We start from the raw sequence: 20,627 nt of genomic DNA, 5'->3' as shown, positions 1-20,627 counted from the left end.
ACAACATAGTTTCGGGAAAAAACGCGGATGTGGAGCTGTCTGTTAGTGTTTCGTCCACGTTCTAGGCGCTCCGTTGCGTTTCAACTAATGGGGAGTTAATTGGTCTTGTGCGGCGCAAATGCGTGTTCCTTTCGTTGCAGAGGGCGACTCCTGTGTGTTGGATGAAAATTCAGCGTCCATCCAAAAGTCGTGGCTTCGAAAGTAACGATTTTTCTGTATTTCGACTACACCCGATTATAGATTTTATTTTTTATTTAAAACCTTAAGGGTTTGTTTGAAATTGATTTTTCTTTCACCTTTTTGGCTTTATTTTTAAATCGTTAAAATATACAATATATTTAAAATAAATATGAAAAATATTTTTCCAATTTTTTTATATTTTTATATTTTGGGTTAAATAAATAATTTTTGGGAATAAAATGGGTACAACATTTATCATAAATTACTTATTTTAATCCCTTGATTTATTCTAAAATTAATTTGAGATAAATTGAGTTAAACATTGTAAGCACTAAAAATTTACACACCAATTTATATAATTAAATAATTATTTTGACTTATTTTTTAATAAATAAAATCAAAATAATTAACCCTATGACCAAAAATCCAATTAAACAATTTATTAGACTAATTTTTGTAATAATTAAAGCCTAATTAATTAAGAAAAATAAACAAAACAAAAATAAGATTATTTGGGATAAATGTTATACTTATTTTATCTTAAAATAATTTTAGAAAAATCAAGAAATTAAAATAAATAATTTAGGATGAAATAAGGTACCTATTTCATCCCCAAAAATTATTTATTTAACCCTAAAATATGAAAAATAAAATAAATTGGTAAAATATTTGCCATATTTATTTTAATATTTTGTGTATTTAAAAGTTCAAAATTAAAGTAAAAGGGTGAAAAAAATCAATTTCAAACAAATCCTTAACGTTGTAAATAAAAAATAAAATTCATAATTAGGTGTAGCCGAAATTTTGTAGAATGACTATAATCAAAACCGTATTTATCGGATGAGCGTTGGATTTTCATTCAACGCTCCAGACGCGCTCGTGTAGCCCATAATCAACTAAAACAGCTGATTCGAAAGGTGAAATGATCACCCTACTTCGGTGATCATTTCTCCTATAAAAATATGGATGAATCATCCTTATTCCGGTCAGTTGACTTAAGAAGAGTCAAATCACCATTAATGGTTTTTGGCTGATTTGATCCACTCTCTAGCTTCAAATTAAAGAATTTCAGAAATCCACCATTAAAGCTTCAAGCTTTCGTATTTTTTGAAAACTTCGTATAATGCTTTAAAGCTTGAATCTGAGCATATCAAAAGTTTCCTTAGGGATATAGGAGTGTTCTCCAGTCATTGGTAAATTTCCAATTACCCTCTAATTCATATTTACAATTTGAATTTAAAAAATTTATATTTCAAATTGCATAAACTTGTATGTTTGATGTTTATGGTTGGAAATCAATTCTATGATATTTATAAACTTTCTGGAGAGGTTAGAGACAATCAATCAACCTTAAACAGAAAAACCCAAATTTAAATTTTAAAATAAAAAAAATTTATTTGTTGTTATTAGGTTAATTCTCTTGAATCACATCCCAAAAAGCTTTTCAACATGATTGTAAAAATGTTGGGCAACTGTTTGAATCATATTTGATCAATCTCGATCATGTTTGATCAAAACAAACAGCTAGTATTCTTATTTTGGTACCATTCAAGTATATAGGATATAAGAAAGCTATTGGATATCTCATTTATCCTAAAATATCTTTAAAATAAAAAATCAAAATTTTGAGCACAAACTATTTTGAATGATTTGATTATCATCCAGGTTGATTGGTACCTCGAGATGATGATCAACATGTTCCTGATAGCTTTGTGAATCTACCCAAATTCTTAGATTAAAGAATCCAAGCTAAAAAACGAATTTTAAGAAAATGAACTTTAGTGTTCTTGAGGACTGAGGCTTGTTAGCATAGAACCGAGACTTAGGACCGATAATTTCAATAGAACTGAGTGGTTCGACTAATGAATTTTACATCCAAGACCGAGAATCCCTGAACCTAGTACTGATAGCCTTCATCCAGGACCGGGAGGTCTGATCGAGAGGTCCAACCGAAAGGTCAAACTTAGGACCGTGGAATATCGATCCTAACTGAGACTTCCTGAACCTATGACCGATAACCTTAACCTAGAGCTAACCCAGGACTAGTGAGTTTGTACACCCAGACCGATGATCTTTTCCAAGGACCGAGAGTCCTTAGTGCCTAAACCGAGGGACTTCGGCACTCCGACCGAAGATCCCGAGCAGCCAACACAACTTCACCATCTTCTTAACCCCATTATTAAAATATATATTTTTACATTGCATTCCCTAAACTTATTGGTTATTAAGCGTTTCTCGGTTCCTTATACCGATTGGTTAATAACCAATTGGTGTTTCTTGGTTCTTTATACTGGTTGGTTAATAACCAATTGGTGTTTCTCTATTTCCTATACCAATTGGTTAATAACCAATTGATGTTTCTTTGTTTCATATACCGATTAGTTAATAGCCAATTAGTGTTCTTTTAATTTGTAGTACCGAGAGAGGTTCTAGAGATTGGTGGTGATCGGATTAAATCAAATTGGTATTTCTCTATACTGATTGGTAATCATGGTATTACCGATCGGAAAATTTTTACTAGTGATGGCGTCTTTAGTGTATTATACTTTTGGTTGGAGTCAAACTTTCTACCCAACATGGGTTAGTTCAGATACTTTTGAATGTGAACCTACTAGATAATGTTAGGATCCAAATAGACTAAACTCAATTGAAAGATGGAGCGTTGGCGTGCTCTCATGAGCTAGAGGAATCCTCTTTGATGGCTTTGTTGGCATGCCATAAAACAACGACTTTTTTTCTATTACAGACTTCACCCAAGCGAAAGCAAAAATATTAGAGATTGGGTCAAAGTACCAGCATACATAAAAGAAAAAGGAAAGACTTCAAAGAAGTTACCTAAAAGTCGTATCCTAATTGACATGGTTCTGTTATGTCACAAGAAATAGAAATTATAAGGAACTAAGAATATTCTAGTGTGATGCATACAGATAAAAATATAAACAAAATAAATTTAATAAAAAAATTATAATAATATTATTTCAATATTTAAAATTCTTAATAAATCACGAATACTATATTAAAATAAAAAATAGAACACTCTCATTACACATTTTATCATCTTCTCACATATTTTTTCTCAATTAAACTTTCATGCCATGCTCTTACACTTTTACTTTGGTCAAATTAAAAATCTCAAACATTACCAATATCTTTTTTACCCTCACTTAAGTCCATCGATGCTCAATCGACCTCTCATCTCGTGACATTAAAACACTAAGACTGATCAATCATCTCATTCCACATTACTTCGATTAAACAACTAATCTTCTCGTATATTTTAACCACCAATATCAATTTCTTTCCCAATCGATCTCTATTTTTTTTTATCTTACTTTCACTTCGACTAATCAAAAATCACATCATTCCATATTTATCCACCATCCACAATCGACCTCTATTCTCTCAAAGACCTTACTTTCACTTTATCAAACAACTCATCTTCTCACATATTTTATAATATATAACCCGACATTCTTATCTTCACTTCGGCTAACCATATATCTCATTCCACATTTATCCACCCTAGTTGACCTCTCATCTTGTTACCTTACTTTCACTTTGATTAATTAACCATCTCATTCCACATTTATCCACCAATTCACAATCGACCTCTCATATCGAGACCTTACTTTCACTTCGTCAAACAACTCATCTCTTAACATATTTTACAATATGCAACCCGACCTTCTTTATCCTAAATTCGGCTAACCATCCATCTCATTCCACATTTATCCACTCCAATAATCGACCTCTCATATGTGACCTTACAATTTCACTTCGGTTAAATCAATCATCTTCATCATCACCAATCTCTTTTACTCTTCACTTTGGTCATCAATCCACAACTGACTTATTATCGCGTGACCCATCTTCTCACACATTTTACAATATACAACCTGGATTTTTTATCCTCACTTCGGATAACTAACCATCTCATTACATATTTATCCACATCCTAATCAACTTCTCATATTGTGTGATCTTACACAATTTCATTTCGGTCAAATCAACCATCTTCAATGTTACCAATCTCTTTTACCCTCACTTTGACCCATCAATCCCCCAATCGACCTCTCATAGCGTGACCTTACTTACTTCGCTTAACCAAAACTATCTCATTCCACATTTTTATCCCACTAATCTCAATCGACCTTTCATCTCGAGACTTTACTTTCATTTTGGTCAAACAATTCATCTTCTCACATATTTTATAATAAACAACCCGACTTACTTATCATCACTTTGATTGACCAGCCTATCTCACTTCATATTTTATTCACCCTAATCAGAAATCTCATACTATGACCTTAAACTTTCACTTTGGTACATTACCATTCTCTTTTATCCTCACTTTGGCACAGCAATGCCCAATCGACCTCTTGTTGTGTGGCATACTCACTTCAACTAATCAATCATCACATTTCATATTTTTATCCACCTCAATTGACCTAGTCGACCTCTCATCGTGTGACATACCCAATTCGACTAATTAACCATTTCATTCCATATTTTTATCCACCTCAATTGACCTATAATCTCGTGACATTACAATTTCACTTCAGTCAAATCAACAAACAACAAACCATCTCGTTCTCGTAGATGTCATTTAACCCAACCACTAATTTCATCGCATATTTTAACCATCCATCCCAATCGATCTCTAATTTTATGAATGTCATTTACTCACCCACCAATTTTAACCAATATCATTCGCATCCAACCATCTTCTCACTTCGATAAACGTCTTTATTTCACATATTAACCATTAATGGTTTTTAATAGTTTAAAAGGATTTGAACTATGATCTCCATTATGTAACATTAACCCTTCAATCACTATACCACCTAAGATTATTGATTTATATTTATGATTTTGTGTATGAATGTATAATTTATATGACTAACCATTAGAAAATAGTTATATATAATATATATTTGTATTTTTTAAATATTTAATAAATACTTATTATTTTAATAAATTTAAATTAATTTTTTATTATATATATATATGAATAAATTATTATTATACTATTGATGTTTATTACTGTTTTAAATCAATTTTGAATTATTAATTTTATTTATTTAAATTTATTATTAAAATAAAAAATAAATAAAAAATGTGTCAATTTTTTTGATAATTAATTAAACTCTTTTTTTCATAATATACCTATAGTATTTTTAATTTTATTTTTAACCGTTTTAAGTTTATGGGCGGGTCAACCCACAATTCGACTCAAATATCCATTTACTCTCATATGTATATTCAAATTAACCACAATTTTTGACCCGACAATCCGGACACTTTGAAATTAAGCGTTATTGTATATATATAGATTAGTTAGTTAAAAAAAACTGAATTTATATCGATAAGAATGTCACGCGTTCATCAAATTTAGTATTGAATTTAAAATATAAAATTTTATTAGTTTAGTTGGTTAAATGGTTATACTTGATTTATTAGGTTAGAAGATGATTTTTTAAAATTATGATATATATATATATATATATATATATATATATATATATATATATATATATATATATATATATATATATATATATATATATATATATATATATATATATATAAAGCACAATACTATTCAAAATATTAAAATATTTTTTTTAAGAGAATTAAAATTTATTTTATTATTATTTATTAATATGATTTAAGTCTTTTATCGGAACCACTTTTTTTATTTTTAAATAATAAGGTTATTTAAATAACCTATATTCGACTAAATCTTTTAGTACTTATTTATATTTGGACATAGGGAGAGTGTTAACTGTTATTTATATTAGAATTCCAAGCCCATATAATCTTACTCGGTATAGGCCCAGTTTCATTATTTTAAGCCTAGCAAATGAAAAAAGCCCATCTTACCAAGGATTAGTGTGGGCGAAGTCTTAAATCATTTTATTTACTCATTAAATTAATATTTTAAATCATGTTATGAAATATATTTACAAATATGTTTTATTTTATTTTTAAATTTTAAAAACGCTTTTACATTAAAATATTTTACTTGTAGTTTTTAAAATTTTATCCAGCACACACATAGTTTAGAAGTTTAATATAAAAAAAAAAAATCAAAACTAGGAGTGGGATTCGGTAAGCGTGTGAAATGTGAAATGAAAGTTGCAAAAGTGGAGTTGCTTTTACTCTTCAGAGGGCACACACGTGCACCGGAAAGCCTTTAAGACAGACAAAAGCCAGCCAGTTGGTTCACGTGTGCCTCTCTCTCACACACACATATTTGAAAGCTTCATGAGTCACGACTCACTCCTCTCTTTGCCTTTTCATTTTTGTTATGCCTTTAACACTTTTTCCCTTTAGAATTGTGATCAGCATCTTCATCATAAAAGAGACAAATTTCCAACCTCTTTTCTTGTCCCACCATCTTTTTATGGCAAAACCCTAATCCCTTTTATTAACTTCTTCTTCGTTATTATTTTTGAGAAGAGATAGGGGAGGGAAAGACGTGTTACTGTATCACTGACTGGATAACAAAGAGAAATTAAGCAAATCAAATTGCGTCACGTTATTTACTCTCAATTTGCCTCTCCCAAATTTCCCTCTCTTATATTTTCCGGTGAACATAGACGATTTAAAAGACCACATTTAAATAAACCATAATCCTTTGAATAGAAGCGGAGAATGGTTATGGGTTGTTTCTGCTTAATTCAATATATATATATTAGAAGTTGCACATAATGTTCTTTCTTAAGATGAATAAATTAGAGACCAATAACACACTAAAAGCATAAAACATATAATAAGTTGGATTGGATACATAGGGTAGTCATGTCTTGTGACAATATTGCATTAATAACACTAAACATGAATGGTTACTTTATAGAATAAATCTGAGTATAATGAATTGTAAAAGTGGCCGGCAATTTCATTTTGTCCTTATGTAATTAGGCCAAATGTGGGATATTCTTTGGGACAATAATAGATAATGTGGGTTCTCATGGATTGGGTTGATCAAGTTTAAGATCATTAAGATCGAGAAAAAATGATTCATTATACAAATAGTTGTATTGTGTAGTAGATTGTTCTAAATATATTCGAAAATAAATCACGACAATTAAAGTGTTTCACATTAGTTTTTAGTCATAACGTTGAGATGTTAGTATAAATGACAAATTGTTGTATTGTGGTGGTTGCATCGTAAATCTCTTCGAGTAATTTAGAACTCCTACAATTTTTATTAGTTTTTACTCGAGTATTTATCGTCCTAAAGTCATTTGTCATTTTTGTTTAAAGCATATTGTGTTTTCTTCTCATTTTATTGATCTTTATTTAAGTGGTTCTCCTATTTTTTATTTTTTTTTATCATTTTACTTAATTCATTCTAAATAAAATAACCCGACTTTAACTTATTTGGGGTAATATATAGTTGATTTTTTTTAGAATGTTGAGATCATTTTCTTCTTCGGAGTGCGACTTAAACAAATATCCCGCAAATCTGTTTAACCAATTTAAGCATACGAGCAGACTTGTCATCTAACGGGTTCGAACTCATAACCTCATAGAGGCTGGGGACTTAGAGTATCCATCTCATTTTTACTGCTAGGCTTGATGAGATATAATTGGGGTTGTTATGCTAAGTAGTTTTTTTTCCACGTCGAGGTTTATAAGTTATCCAAAAATGAAAATACATATATAAAAAAAAAAAAATGGGACTGATAGAAGGAAGAGATAAGTTGAGTACTATTGTCTGCCATTCATCTTGTCTAGCTAAGCTAATGCAAAACGAGAACTGGCCGGATGGTGTTCCATGAAGATGAAGTGGTAATATGAGAAGGATGTCACCAATATATGTAATTGCAATATTAATTATTAAAAAGAAGAAAAAAAATGACATCAATTAAAATAAAGAATAGAACCAACAGACAAACTAATTAATAATGTATGTTTCCTTCCTTAGTATTGTATCCAAATGTAGCTTCTTCACATATGCTTGATGCATAATTCTAATCCTCAAATATTTGTCATGGGCCACCCTTTGTGCTTGGTGGTTATGCAACATAATCTCTAAATGCTTATCTATACACATTTATTTGATTTGATTCAAGAAATAATTAATATAATAATTTACATTAATTAATTGTCACAACAATAAACATATATATATATAATTATTTAGTTAAGTCGTCGATATATGTAGACAATATTTTTTCATGTTAGATTTGAAATAATTTCGAATTTTCAATTTCGAATTGAAATCTGGTTTGTTTTCAATATAACATAGAATATCGTAAATTTATCAAAATGATATACATCCAATTATTTTGACTAATTAAGATGTTTATACCATAAGGAAGAGTAATTACACTCACATCAATAAACAACATGATCTAATAAATAAAGCATTTTTTTTTTATAAAAAAAACAGAAGACTTTTAAATAGTTCACCGTACTAAATAAATAATAATGGGGTACTATGTATCATGTGCAAGCTATGATCATTGGATTCGTCTATATATATATAATTTGAACTATTTATAATTTGAACTATTTATAAATTTCATCTTTTTCTTTCTTTCTCATTCTTTTTTTTTAGAGTGAAAGGACACCTAAAGGTGAAATAAATTAATGGGTATCATTGAGTTAATTAGTTACAATATCAATTATATTAAATATAGTTAATTATTAATTATGTTCTTTCTTATATTCGTTTCTTAGTGAAACCATTATATTCAAATGAGAGAGATGATGTTAAGATTGCTAAAAACTATGTTAGTCTTTCTTAAATATTTAATTGAACATGTAAAATCAGATACAAATATTTTAGGAAACCTTGCCTTGATATTGTGGATAGTTAGGGCATTTGTACTAGCTTCTCTATTTTGTATTCCTAAAAATAATATAAAATAATAATATCTTTATTTTAAAGAATCAAAATATAAATTATTCTACATCAGCTTCCTTATCCTTATCCATTATCATTTAAATATTCGTTAAAACAACCAACTTTTCAACCACCTCAACCACTTAATTACTTATTCATATATATTTAAATATTCATTAAAACAAACAACTTCTCAACCACCTCAACCACTTAATTTATTTATAACCCTTAAATATTTATTCATAACTTTTCAACCACCTTAAGAACCTAATATATATATAAGAACACATTCCCATAAAGAAATGACTACTTTCACTTTAAAAGAAAATTCTGATTTGTACCAAAAATTTTCAAGGTGTGTTGGATTGATTTTTGTATTTATTTTAATAGTTCAAACTTTAGTTTTTTTTACATGATTTGGTGGTAAAAATAAAAAATGAAAGAGAAAATATATTATTTTATTATTTAGGGATGCTACAGCAATCCATAAATATAAGGATTCACTGTTCATCATCCCTAAAAAATTATAAGAATAGAGAATTTGATAAAACATTTTCTTACAACTTTTATATTATTTATCTTCATAATAGAGATATAACACATTTTAAGGATTCTGTTACAAATACCCATAGTTATCTAGCTCTTTTGAAATGTGTTATTTTATCACAACTATTATTATATTGTATTTTTAAACTAAAAGTAAATTCTAAATTATTTGTGTTAATATCAAAAATGGAATTGAGTTTTTTAGTTTAAATTGATTAAAAAAAACATTATGGTATAAATATGTGTTTTTTTTTATGACAAAATGTAACTTTTTTGATTTTTTTTCCGTCACTTTGACAAAAGTGTAAGGACTTGTTCATATTCAGCTTCTTTAAATTTGTTTGATAGGATTTTTGAATGAGTGCTTTCTTTTTATTTAAAATTTTATCAAATAAAATTTTATTTGATAAATAAGTGATTTGATTATTGAGAAATAAATGATATAATTTTTGTTATTAATTATTTAAGATTGGGTTATTTAAATAAATTTATTTTTATAAGTGGTTATGAAAATTTAAGTTTCAAGGTATTAATATTTAATTAAAAAATAAATAAATATTTTAATTAATGAATTCATTAATTTGATTGATAATGAGATATACCAAAGATTAGTGGGTTATTTAAATAAATTATTCAAATAACCCTTGTAGTGTATAGAAAAATATCAATGTTTTGCATTAATTTTGATTATGTATATGATATCTAAAGTCTAACCACTCCATATATATTATATTTATATTAACACTAATGGTTTACATATCTATCTTTTTAACTTTTTCATTTTCCACAAAAAAGTTGCTTTTGCATGTTTTCTCATGATGCGTGATCCTGCTCAAATTTGACTTGTGAGATTCCATGCTAGGAAGAAAGATTTTTTTAATTTTTTTTTTTAAATTCCTCATCATGCTTAATTGCAGAATAATATTGCAGACCCAATTACAATTACAATCACAAAACAAAAATAAAGTTTATTTTCTATGTTAAAAATAATATTATTCAAAGTTTTTCATATAAGATTCTGACTAAATAAATAAAGTACAAATAAATAATTAATTGGCATTGGAGCATGTTTGAGTTTTGACACATGCGCGCGGTTTGTCTCGTCAGAATTCACAAGACATCATCGCCAAAAAGCGGAAAAGGAAAATCAATTTTACTTCTGTTCAAAGCAAGTACTAATACAAATAATTCACTCACACTTACAAAAATAAAGTAAAATTCGGCAACTAATTTAACTTTCTGATTTTTTATTTTCAAATTGTCTAGAATAAAAACTTGAACCCATTAAATTGAAGACTCAATTTCATGTGTTTAACAAAAAGTTATGAGTTCTCATAAATTAATTTAACTCTAGTTAAAGAATTATGTTGTTTTTTAGTTTATAATGGTTAATATATGAATTGATGGTATTTCTTTTATTCTTCTCTTCATTTTTTATACATTATACATTTAATGAATAATAAGTTTATTCATCTCTCATTTTTTTTTTCTTAAATAAGCGCTTACAGATGAAATCGTATCCGTGACATTTTCATCAATTAAGTCGATTCTTAATACTTAGCTCAACCAAGATAAAATTGACTTATATTTATATTAAATTTGTATACAACATATATTTTAAAAAATTATTATATATATATATATATATATATATTAGTATTTATTTATATCTCTATAGGAGAAGTTTCTTCTTTAATGATAATGAAATAACAATCAATAATAAAAACAAGCTATAATCACAAATGAAATGACGAAATAAAAAATAAAAATTAGAACAATCATTCACACTTACCTAAAATATGGTTGTAGACAAACAAAAACAAATCTAATCAATCAACTTTTCCCGAATCTCCATAATTTTCAATTGACATTATAATAATTTTGCTTAACAAAAAAAAACATAGATGTTACTATACACTCATTACAATCAAATTAGAATAATAAATTTATCTTCTTGTAATAAGCATCTTATTTTTGTTAAATAACTTATAAAAATAATTATAATCTTACTCGTATAACATTTGATGACAATTTCATATAAGGATAAAAAATTTATAACTTTAATTAGAAGGTTTTGATGACTTTCTAATTAATACATTCAATTCTCAACCATTTTGACAATTCCTTATCGTAACCGATTCACTTAGAGATCTCATTGTTCTTAAATCTTCGCACAATTGTTTGATTTCTTTTCAGCGTCGTTAATGTGTGATTATACGACAATTTATTTCATAATATTATTTTTTAAAACGAAATTTATTAAGAGAAATATGCATAATGAAAGAGAGATTAAGTAATAATAATTTCTGCTTAGTGATCAGCGGAGTACAAAACAACTTAATTAGTGATAGTAACAGAAATTTACATGATTAATATCCTCATCAGTTTTCACCAACAGCGCTCTAGAGAAACTCAAATCGCACAGGCTACAATGGCTTTATTCGTTGTTTTCAGATTCGTTGATGCGTACACCGGTAACTCTTCTCTGCATGTTCTTCCAACGCCGATGTTCTCTAGCTCAAATAGATCAGAGCTTGTACAGCTCTCCGAATCATCTTCATCTTCATCTTCTACTTCCTGCCGATTTTCATCAATGTTGTAAGTCCTTCTCCCTCGATACGCATCGTCTGTTTTCTCTCTGTTTCCGCTTCCTTTCCGCATAAACGAATTTCGCATCAGACCTGGATCCGTTTCGTTTTCGTAGATGTATTTGTGTCCGCACGAACGATTTTCTTCGTCGACTATGACGGTTACAGGATAGAATCGTACAGATCTCTTCGGACTTCGATCTATATTTCTGTTTCTTCCTCTGAAAGATGGAGAAGGCGGTTTGCTTAAGCAGGAAGGTCTTCCGAACGATGAGGATAGAGAGCATGTTGTTGTCGAGTTCTTCACAGGTTGTGTTCTTCTTTCCGAGTTTAAATCCTCCAATTTCTTTGAATTGAAGAGTGAATTGAGGAAATCGGTGATGCGACGTCCAGGAGAGATTGGCTGTTTCGCCTTCTTCAGATCTCCGTATAGTTTCAGTGCTCTTGATTTCGTCCTCGTCAGTCTTCCTTCGCGTTTAGGCGTCTGCTGGTGCAAGTCCGATGATCGTGTGAAAATCGGAGTGAAAGGTAACGGCGATTTGGATTCTGTTTCGGATGAAGAAGAAAACACGCCTCCGGAGCTGGAATCTGAAGAACTTGAAGCAGAATAGCACGAACGGAGTTTATAGGTTTTGTTAATGTTGGTGCGATTCTTGTTCTCCATCCACTTTTCAATCATGATTGCTCGCCTGATCCTCTCGTCATCATGGAGAAAGGTATTGTCACGCTGCTTTCTCCTTTGTCTACATTGCACAGATTCATCGGTTTCTAAAGCAGAAAACTCATCATCTTTGCAATTTGGATTGTCAATAGATCGGTAGATGGAGTCGAGAAGAGAAGATGAGAATGATGGAGTTCTTCGCTTGGGTTGATAACTAATCCCTCGAGTATCCATGGCTAAGAAACATGCAGCAGCTAGAAGATCTATCTATCAAACTTTCTCAGGTACACACATTCAACTCCCTCTGATGTGATTTTAATTGTTTAGAAGTTTGAGTTAGGTTTATCAATGAATTGAATGTAGGAAGCAAAATCTTGTGAAACCTGACAGAATGTATGTGTCTGAATGAGTGTGTGAGAGAGAGAGGGAAATGGTGAAGATGAAAGAAGGGAGGGATAGTGCATTGAAGTGAAGAAGAAGGCACAGTAGATGATGCTTTAGTAGGTGGTGTGTGCAAGAGTGAGAGAGAGGTGAGATTGAGTGAGGAAAGCCAAATTCAACGGCTTGGATTTTGGTAGGGGCCAATATTCGGGATTTTTAAAAAATAATAATTACATAACAACAACCTTATAGATTTAAGAGTTAGTCCTTGCATAAACTAGGGATTTAAGAATTAGACCTTCATTCTAATTTGAAATTGAATGAGAGAAAGTGTGGAAAAAATATTATTAAATTGGTTAATATATATATATATTTTAGAACGCGGGTTCTTAACTCTTTTAAAGTGCGACTAATTTTTGCGGGTTAAGTAGATAGCCCGTAAATTTCCTCAACCAATCTAACCAGACGCATAACTTGTCATCTCATGGGTTCGAACACAACACATGACTTTAGAGAGACTCGGGACCTAGAGTATCCAAATTTATTAATATATTTAAAATATATTGTAAAATATTATTTTTATCTAAATCAATATTTGAATGAAATATAAAAAATAAAATATTTTTTTAATAAATTTAAACTCTTTTTTATTCAATCCCAACTCTAGTTTCAAATATTAGATTTTCAGTATTTCATTAGTAGTTGAATCATAGGTTAGATATAAAAATTAGAGTTGTGTTGAATTAATCTGGATTTTTTTATTATTTAGAATTAAAGAAGTAATAATAAATTAGATTAAATTTTGTTAAGAGACTAGAATTTTTTATTTTTAGAAGAGTTAATTCTTATTAATTCAAATACACAATAATATCTATAAAAAAAATCAAAACAACTAATTGAGAATCTATATATTAAATACTAGGACAAATTTGTAAGAAAATTTTAACAATTTAAAATATTTTTTGAGTAATTCCAAATACGAACTTGTTTGAGTTTCATAACGATGAGTGAAAAGTAGAATAAGTTGAACAAACCAATAATGATGTCGAAAGAATTTCTAAAAACAATTATGAATAACAATGCCCGTGGGTAGGTTAAAAGGTTTTGTCATAGATAGCATAACTAATGACAATTTACTTATATAATTAAAATAAAAAAAAACTTTTACATGTAAAAAATATCTAAATAAAATATAACTTAAAAATTATTTATTAAATAAAAGAGAAATAACTCCAAATCCAACAACTCTTTCTGTGCAAAGACTCAAAAACACATCACCAAGACATTTGACGGGTATTGGCAACAAACGACCCACTAAAAATTGTGAGTACTATTCGAATTTAAAAATTTGGGACGAAAAAACCGATCCAACTAAACAAGATGTTGGACCGAAGAAAATATAACACCAAAAAAAAATCACTTCCATACTAAAAAAATCCATAAAAAGGACTTAATTTTTTTTTAATCTTCTAGAAGATTTAAAAAAAAGAGAAATAACAAACCGTACATATTCATATTTTATTACTCATTGAGCATTATTGGGCTTAAACCCACCTCACTGGAATCATCTTAAAAAAAAGTTTAATCATTGGTGGAGTTTCTTTTGAATAACAACTTAGTCATTTTTGTAGCATGCTTATAAAACAAAATGCAAGAAAAAGACAACACAAAAAATGCCTGTAAAATAACAAGGCAAAAGATATAAACAAAATTAAGTATACAACATAAACAAATACAAGATATTCGTCACAAAGGACTCTACAATAGTTCTTTATTTGGTTATAGTTCTTTGCATATATGGGGTATCCTTAAATCTTAATGACGACCGATGAAGTCGAAATAGGGATGTTATTGTTTGCATCCCTCTGCGACGAACTTCTCATCTCATATATTGATCATTGACAGTTTGTCTTTAAAATTTGGGATCTCCTCTGGAACTCTCTGAAAACGGATTAAGTTATGGTTGGAGCGTCAAGTATATAAGAAATGATCAACATGTAACTGATCATTTTCTAGTGGAATATTTTCCAACAAGTTAAGTTCGGTTGTTCATGAGCTTCATTTTCATATTTATGTTTGGTTGAGATTCAATTTCAACATAGGTCTCCTTTCATATCTGGATAAATTATTGACCTTTTAAAGATCTCGAAATTCCTTATGACTCGTTGCATTACCCTTTTATTTGTTGTTTGCCTCTTTTTTTAATTGAATTTTATGTAATTGACCGAAAGATGTTGGATTAAGTCATGCAACAAGCTGTTTAGAACAAATAAAAAAACAAAACCACTAGCATCATGGCCACAAGAGGTTCAATCGAGTCAAATAAAAAACATTCTCATCGGTTTCCAAATTCGGCAATAATTGATTTGGGATCGAACTATTTGGTTTTGTATGTTCTGTTCAGTTCCAGCTTTTTAATGTCTTTCACCCCAAACTAGTTTTGGACATTGGTTATCATCCATATATTCAGGTCTTCCATTGTCATATAAACTCATCACAAAGAAATCCATTCCATGCTTAAACAAATAGTAGGATTTCCATCATAATTTCATATGTAACAATAACATAACAGATCAACATATAGAGAAACAGACGTAAAAGCCCACAATTCTTTTTGTAGAACAGGGTATTGTGTGTGCAAACGAGGAAAATTTGCTTTGCAAAAACAGAGGAATTTTGAGTAGATATATAAAAGGGGGCATCACCTGTCCATGCCGATTATGGTATTTTGCTTCATAAGTATTGCTTGTGCACTCTTCCTCTGTTCTCTTCCCACCATAATCTAGCATGAACCTCCCCAAATTTCTCACGGCTGCAACATTAATCAATATTAACCATTTTCACATCATCGAATAATTTTCAAATAATCCAGTGTGAGTTGATGATAACTAAAATTACCTGAAACGAACACGTCTGAGCTCTCTTTTCCCACCAGGAAGTGCCTTAATAGTTAAGTACACACCTGGCTCATCTTGTTCAACCCATTCTGTCTCCAGATCACTGACTGTGCTTATCGATAACTCGCCAGACCGGTCTGCTTGATCCCTCGAAGAGCAAGTGCTCATCGAGGCATCAACAGATGATATGTCTGTCTTCGTTCCACTTATACTTGACAATTTAGGTGTTGAAGTTGGAGCAGAATCACAATTCTGTCTAACATGGTTTTCAAATGAATCTAATGATGAATATACAGTTCCTTTAGCTGTCCGACTGTTATGAGGATGTCGTTCTTTGCTTAAATCAGGTGTAACCGGGCTTCCATTAACTGACTCAAATTTTGAATTCTGCAAAATAGTATAATTGGTCTCATGATCTTTATTTTTGCATTAATAATTGTTAAGGCTTTGTTTGAAGCTCACTTCATCTTCAGATGGTGGAGGAATTGGAAGTGAAAAAGCTTGTTTGTTTAACTTTTGAACATTGTATAGTTCCATTACTTTCTCATAATTCTCTGTCCACCATTTTTGAGCTTGCCATTTGTTGAACATTTCTCGACTAATCCATTCAAGGACAAAACAAAACAAAACAAACATTATTAACATTGAACAAATACTAAGGATATTTTGGTCATTTGACTCAAAATAATTCACTTTTTTTTTTTTTTGTCAAACAACATTATTTTCAAATGACCCCACCCCACATACAAACCAGCCCTAATTAGTATCAATATACATTTGATCAATCTATCATGATTAGATGAGGACATGCCTATATATTGCTTAAAATTCTGAATCCCATCACACAATTAGGTAATGCTATTAATTATGAAAGTTCTTCCATTAAAAGTATTAAAGGGTGTCCTTTAAAGTCTTCTACGCCCACTAAATTAGACACCTACCTAACTTTATTGACCAAAAAGAAATTATAGTAGTGGGTCATTCATTCCATATGATAATAATAAACTAGGTATCTATTTAACTTGGTACTATGGCTATCTAATTCATAATTATGATACTATCCCTAATCTTTTCATACCTGAAATTGAGCCTAAAACTTCCCTAGTAAATAGCTTAAATTTCAACTTATAAATACACTTATTTGTATGTTTATGAAGTTTCTACTAACTGAAATAAAGAAAAATCAATCTAAAATTTTAAAATGGGCTCTTGAATGTCAATGGTGGAACAGGCCCACACCTATAAAAACAAGTCAACTTCTGACAAACAAACAATCGCACGAGAAATGGTGGGAAGTTTAACCTAAAGCTGTCTCCTTTGGGTGGCCTATTCCAGTTTACCTTTTCCTAATTCACCTAGTTTTGTAGTTTAGATTATGTACACAAAACAGTTCCTTGTCTTTACCAAACATGATGAAAATTAATGGTCATAAGATGACAAACCAAATCATGAAGGCGTGACAAAGACCGAAAATGAAAGCAAGACTTATGATCATCAATAAGACACCAACAACTAACAGTATAAACAAAATTCAACAAACAATGAAATAACTTCTTACCCAGAGAAAACATCTTGGGCCCACTAATAAGTTTAATCGAGTTCTCCACTTGGACTTTTGAAATATAAAAAAAATAGGGTTTTACTTGGTGGGGGACATAATAACGATTCACCCCGACAACACCAATTTTTCAAATGAACAGAAGCAAGATTTTTTTTATAAGGTCTTTCGATGGATAGATCAATCCAGAGCAAAGATAGTTGAAATTTTGTATCATCTAATCAGATGCAAAAGAAGAAAAGTAAAAGGTCCCCATCCCCGACAACAATCATAAATGAATGTATAATTACTCAGGCATATCATGTCTAGTATGGTCACTGTTCATGAAAATTGCTCACAGAAGAAGCATAATTTTTTAAACTTTTTTAAAGAAATAGATCATCATGTTAAACAGAAGCAAAATGACATGTCAGCATTTTATCTTTTTTGTAAAATCCAATCATCCCATTTGGTCCTAAGACTTTTTAACTACATATTTAACTTATAACAAAGAGTTATATTTATTTAAATAATTTAACATAATCAAACATTATTTAACTTTACTCTCATCAATTACATTACTCAATTCATTAATCAACATACTAAAATACCATCTATTTTATTTTATTAGAAACAAATTATCACCTTCTCAAAATTATCACAAATCATTACTTTTTAAATAATTATATTATTTAAAATCACGAATACAAACACACATAAAGTCATGAATTCAATCAATAAGATTGATACATAGAAATCATATTATAGAGTCATACTGATTTCTATATTAAAAGAAAAACTATTAAATCTCAAAAAATACTTAAATTATCTATCTCATTTATTATTTTTTTCCTTCTAAAATCCATATATTAACAAAAATAATAATTATAACTAATTGGACTTTTTTTTTTCTTCATAATTTAGGAAATTAGGAGGTCACTATTACACCTAAATTTAGGACATTTTTGATAAAAAAAAAAAAAACAAGTTATTCACTTAGATAAATTATTTTCAGTTAATCTACTTAAGTAGTTTAATTTAAGTTGTTTATAAAAGTTAATCAAACAAGATGACACCATCTTTAATGGGAGTTTAATAAACAAAATTAGGCTTCTTTTCTTTCTAATTATTATACAAACAACCTTAATTAAAAGATGATTTAACATGCATGTATAAGCAATTTGTGAACGTAAAAAGAAAGATATACAATTATCTAATCTCCTAACTCACCTATGACCATCTTATAATAAAATAATAATTATAAAAATTATTGGAAACAAATAAACTTAAGCAAAACCGTTGAATTGCAGAAGAGGAGTAGTCTAACAGAAAAGCGTACCTGAAACGAATCCGTTTAAGGTCGTTACCGCCACGTGGCATAGATAAAAACGTGATGAGCACGCCAGGCTCAACCTGAGCGACCCATTCCTTAGGTTCACTCTCTTCAATAAACACTACCGGGTCAACCCGGCGACCGCTTGAAGTTACAGCCGTCGATCGCTCACTACTCCACGATGAGATCCCTTTCAATCGCGCCTCCATCTCCTTCCCCCACTGTTTTGAAGACGAATTTGAACTCGTAGTTCTTCTATACGACCAGCGAAATCGATCAGACGACGCTGATAATGAGCCGGAATCTATAAATCCTCCTGACTGCTGTTTAGCCACCGGCCGGTCCGGTCCCGTGCACGGTGCACAATTCCGGTACGCACCGGATGCTTTTAGCGCCATATCTTTTATCTGTCAATTTGAAAACAATAAATTCAATCAAAAATCTAGTTGGATTCGAACTTCGTGTTCTTACGGAAGCATATCAAACTAAGGATCATCGAAATTCATATTTTCAATCTGTGACTCGTTTCTGATGTACTGTTTTCAGATATAGGTATAGTGTGGAGAATTGTTAATTAACAAGATATAGAGAAGAGAGAACCTGATTAGTGAGGGATTTGACAGCTTGTTTGTTATCTGGCATTCCGTTATCAAATTCTTCGGGAAAAGTATGCGATCCATCGCCTGGTTGCTTTGCGCGAGCAATACAAGTCAACATTTCCGGTTATCCTGCTCGCAATTCCGGATATGTAACTGCTTATTAATAGTGATCGATGGATCAACAGATATATTAAGATGATTATAAGAGTACTACAACAAAGTCAGAACAGAAATTTTGATGAAGTGTGGCGCCATTTGTTATATGTACATGTATATGCAGAGAGAGAGGATGAGAGGGGAAAAGTGGAGAAGAGAGAAATAGGTCGAGTGAGTCCGGGTAGCTCCTTTGGCAGGCAACTTTGTTGTCTCTCCTTAAATTACGGCACCACATATATAGATTCCTCAATATATAATATATCTGATTTAATTCGTGCATCCCTCTTTTTATTTTTTATTTCCTCCTTTTCTTTTCTTTATTCATTTGAAAACATAGAATTTTTAAAATTGTTGTGTTTAGAAAAACTATAAATTTTTAAATTTTAATTATTATTATTGAAATTTTTTAAATATATATTATATATATTAATAAAATATTGAGTTGACACAATTTATTAAGATAAACTCAAAAATCATTTATTTTCTCATTCAATTCTCATTATGAAAAAATATATATATCTTAACGACATTTTAACTTCCTGAATAAAAAAAAATAAATATGTATTAGCACTAAAAATTTCTGTACCCAATTTATAAATTTAAAATAATTATTTTGATTTATTTTTAAATAAATAAAATTAAAATAATGAACCCAATACCAAAACTTAATTAAACAATTAATTAGATTAATTATTGTGATAATTAAATTTTAATTAAGAATAGTGAGAAATAAATAAAATAATTTGGGATAAATGTTATACACAATTTATCTTAAATTAATTTTAGAAAAAATCAAGAATTACAATAAATAATGGGAAGAATGTTAATTTTATGTACAAAGTTGGATGAATGTGTCAAATTTATTATTAAAGTTGTAAAATTTTATCTATGT

At 29.6% G+C, this 20,627-nt stretch overlaps 2 protein-coding genes across 2 annotated transcripts; both read right to left on the bottom strand.

The window, feature by feature from the left end:
• Window positions 1-11,995: 11,995 nt before the first annotated feature.
• Window positions 11,996-13,066, bottom strand: LOC124924769 (protein BIG GRAIN 1-like A). The gene has a single exon (XM_047464761.1). It carries the CDS (start codon window positions 13,064-13,066, stop codon window positions 11,996-11,998), a length of 1,071 nt encoding a protein of 356 aa, XP_047320717.1.
• Window positions 13,067-15,729: 2,663 nt separating this feature from the next.
• On the bottom strand, window positions 15,730-19,932 carry LOC124926412 (protein Brevis radix-like 4). Its single transcript, XM_047466636.1, has 5 exons — window positions 19,581-19,932; window positions 18,987-19,387; window positions 16,573-16,708; window positions 16,112-16,497; window positions 15,730-16,025 (listed from the first exon to the last, which is right to left on the bottom strand). Exons 1-5 carry the CDS (start codon window positions 19,695-19,697, stop codon window positions 15,947-15,949), a joined length of 1,119 nt encoding a protein of 372 aa, XP_047322592.1. The 5' UTR covers window positions 19,698-19,932; the 3' UTR covers window positions 15,730-15,946.
• Window positions 19,933-20,627: the final 695 nt, after the last annotated feature.

The sequence above is a fragment of the Impatiens glandulifera genome, chromosome 2 (assembly GCF_907164915.1).
Source record: "Impatiens glandulifera chromosome 2, dImpGla2.1, whole genome shotgun sequence".
NCBI classification, from domain to species: Eukaryota; Viridiplantae; Streptophyta; class Magnoliopsida; order Ericales; family Balsaminaceae; genus Impatiens; species Impatiens glandulifera.
This window is presented reverse-complemented; position numbering and strand designations above follow the sequence as displayed.

What these genes read in the sequence shown, in the direction of transcription:
- LOC124924769 (XM_047464761.1), bottom strand. Translation starts at nt 13,066, where the DNA reads ATGGATACTCGAGGGATTAGTTATCAACCCAAGCGAAGAACTCCATCA.
- LOC124926412 (XM_047466636.1), bottom strand. Translation starts at nt 19,697, where the DNA reads ATGTTGACTTGTATTGCTCGCGCAAAGCAACCAGGCGATGGATCGCAT. An exon ending in TCAAATCCCTCACTAATCAG is followed by an intron (nt 19,388 to 19,580) that starts GTTCTCTCTTCT and finishes TCAAATTGACAG; the next exon opens with ATAAAAGATATGGCGCTAAA. An exon ending in CTCAGACGTGTTCGTTTCAG is followed by an intron (nt 16,026 to 16,111) that starts GTAATTTTAGTT and finishes TTAATGTTGCAG; the next exon opens with CCGTGAGAAATTTGGGGAGG.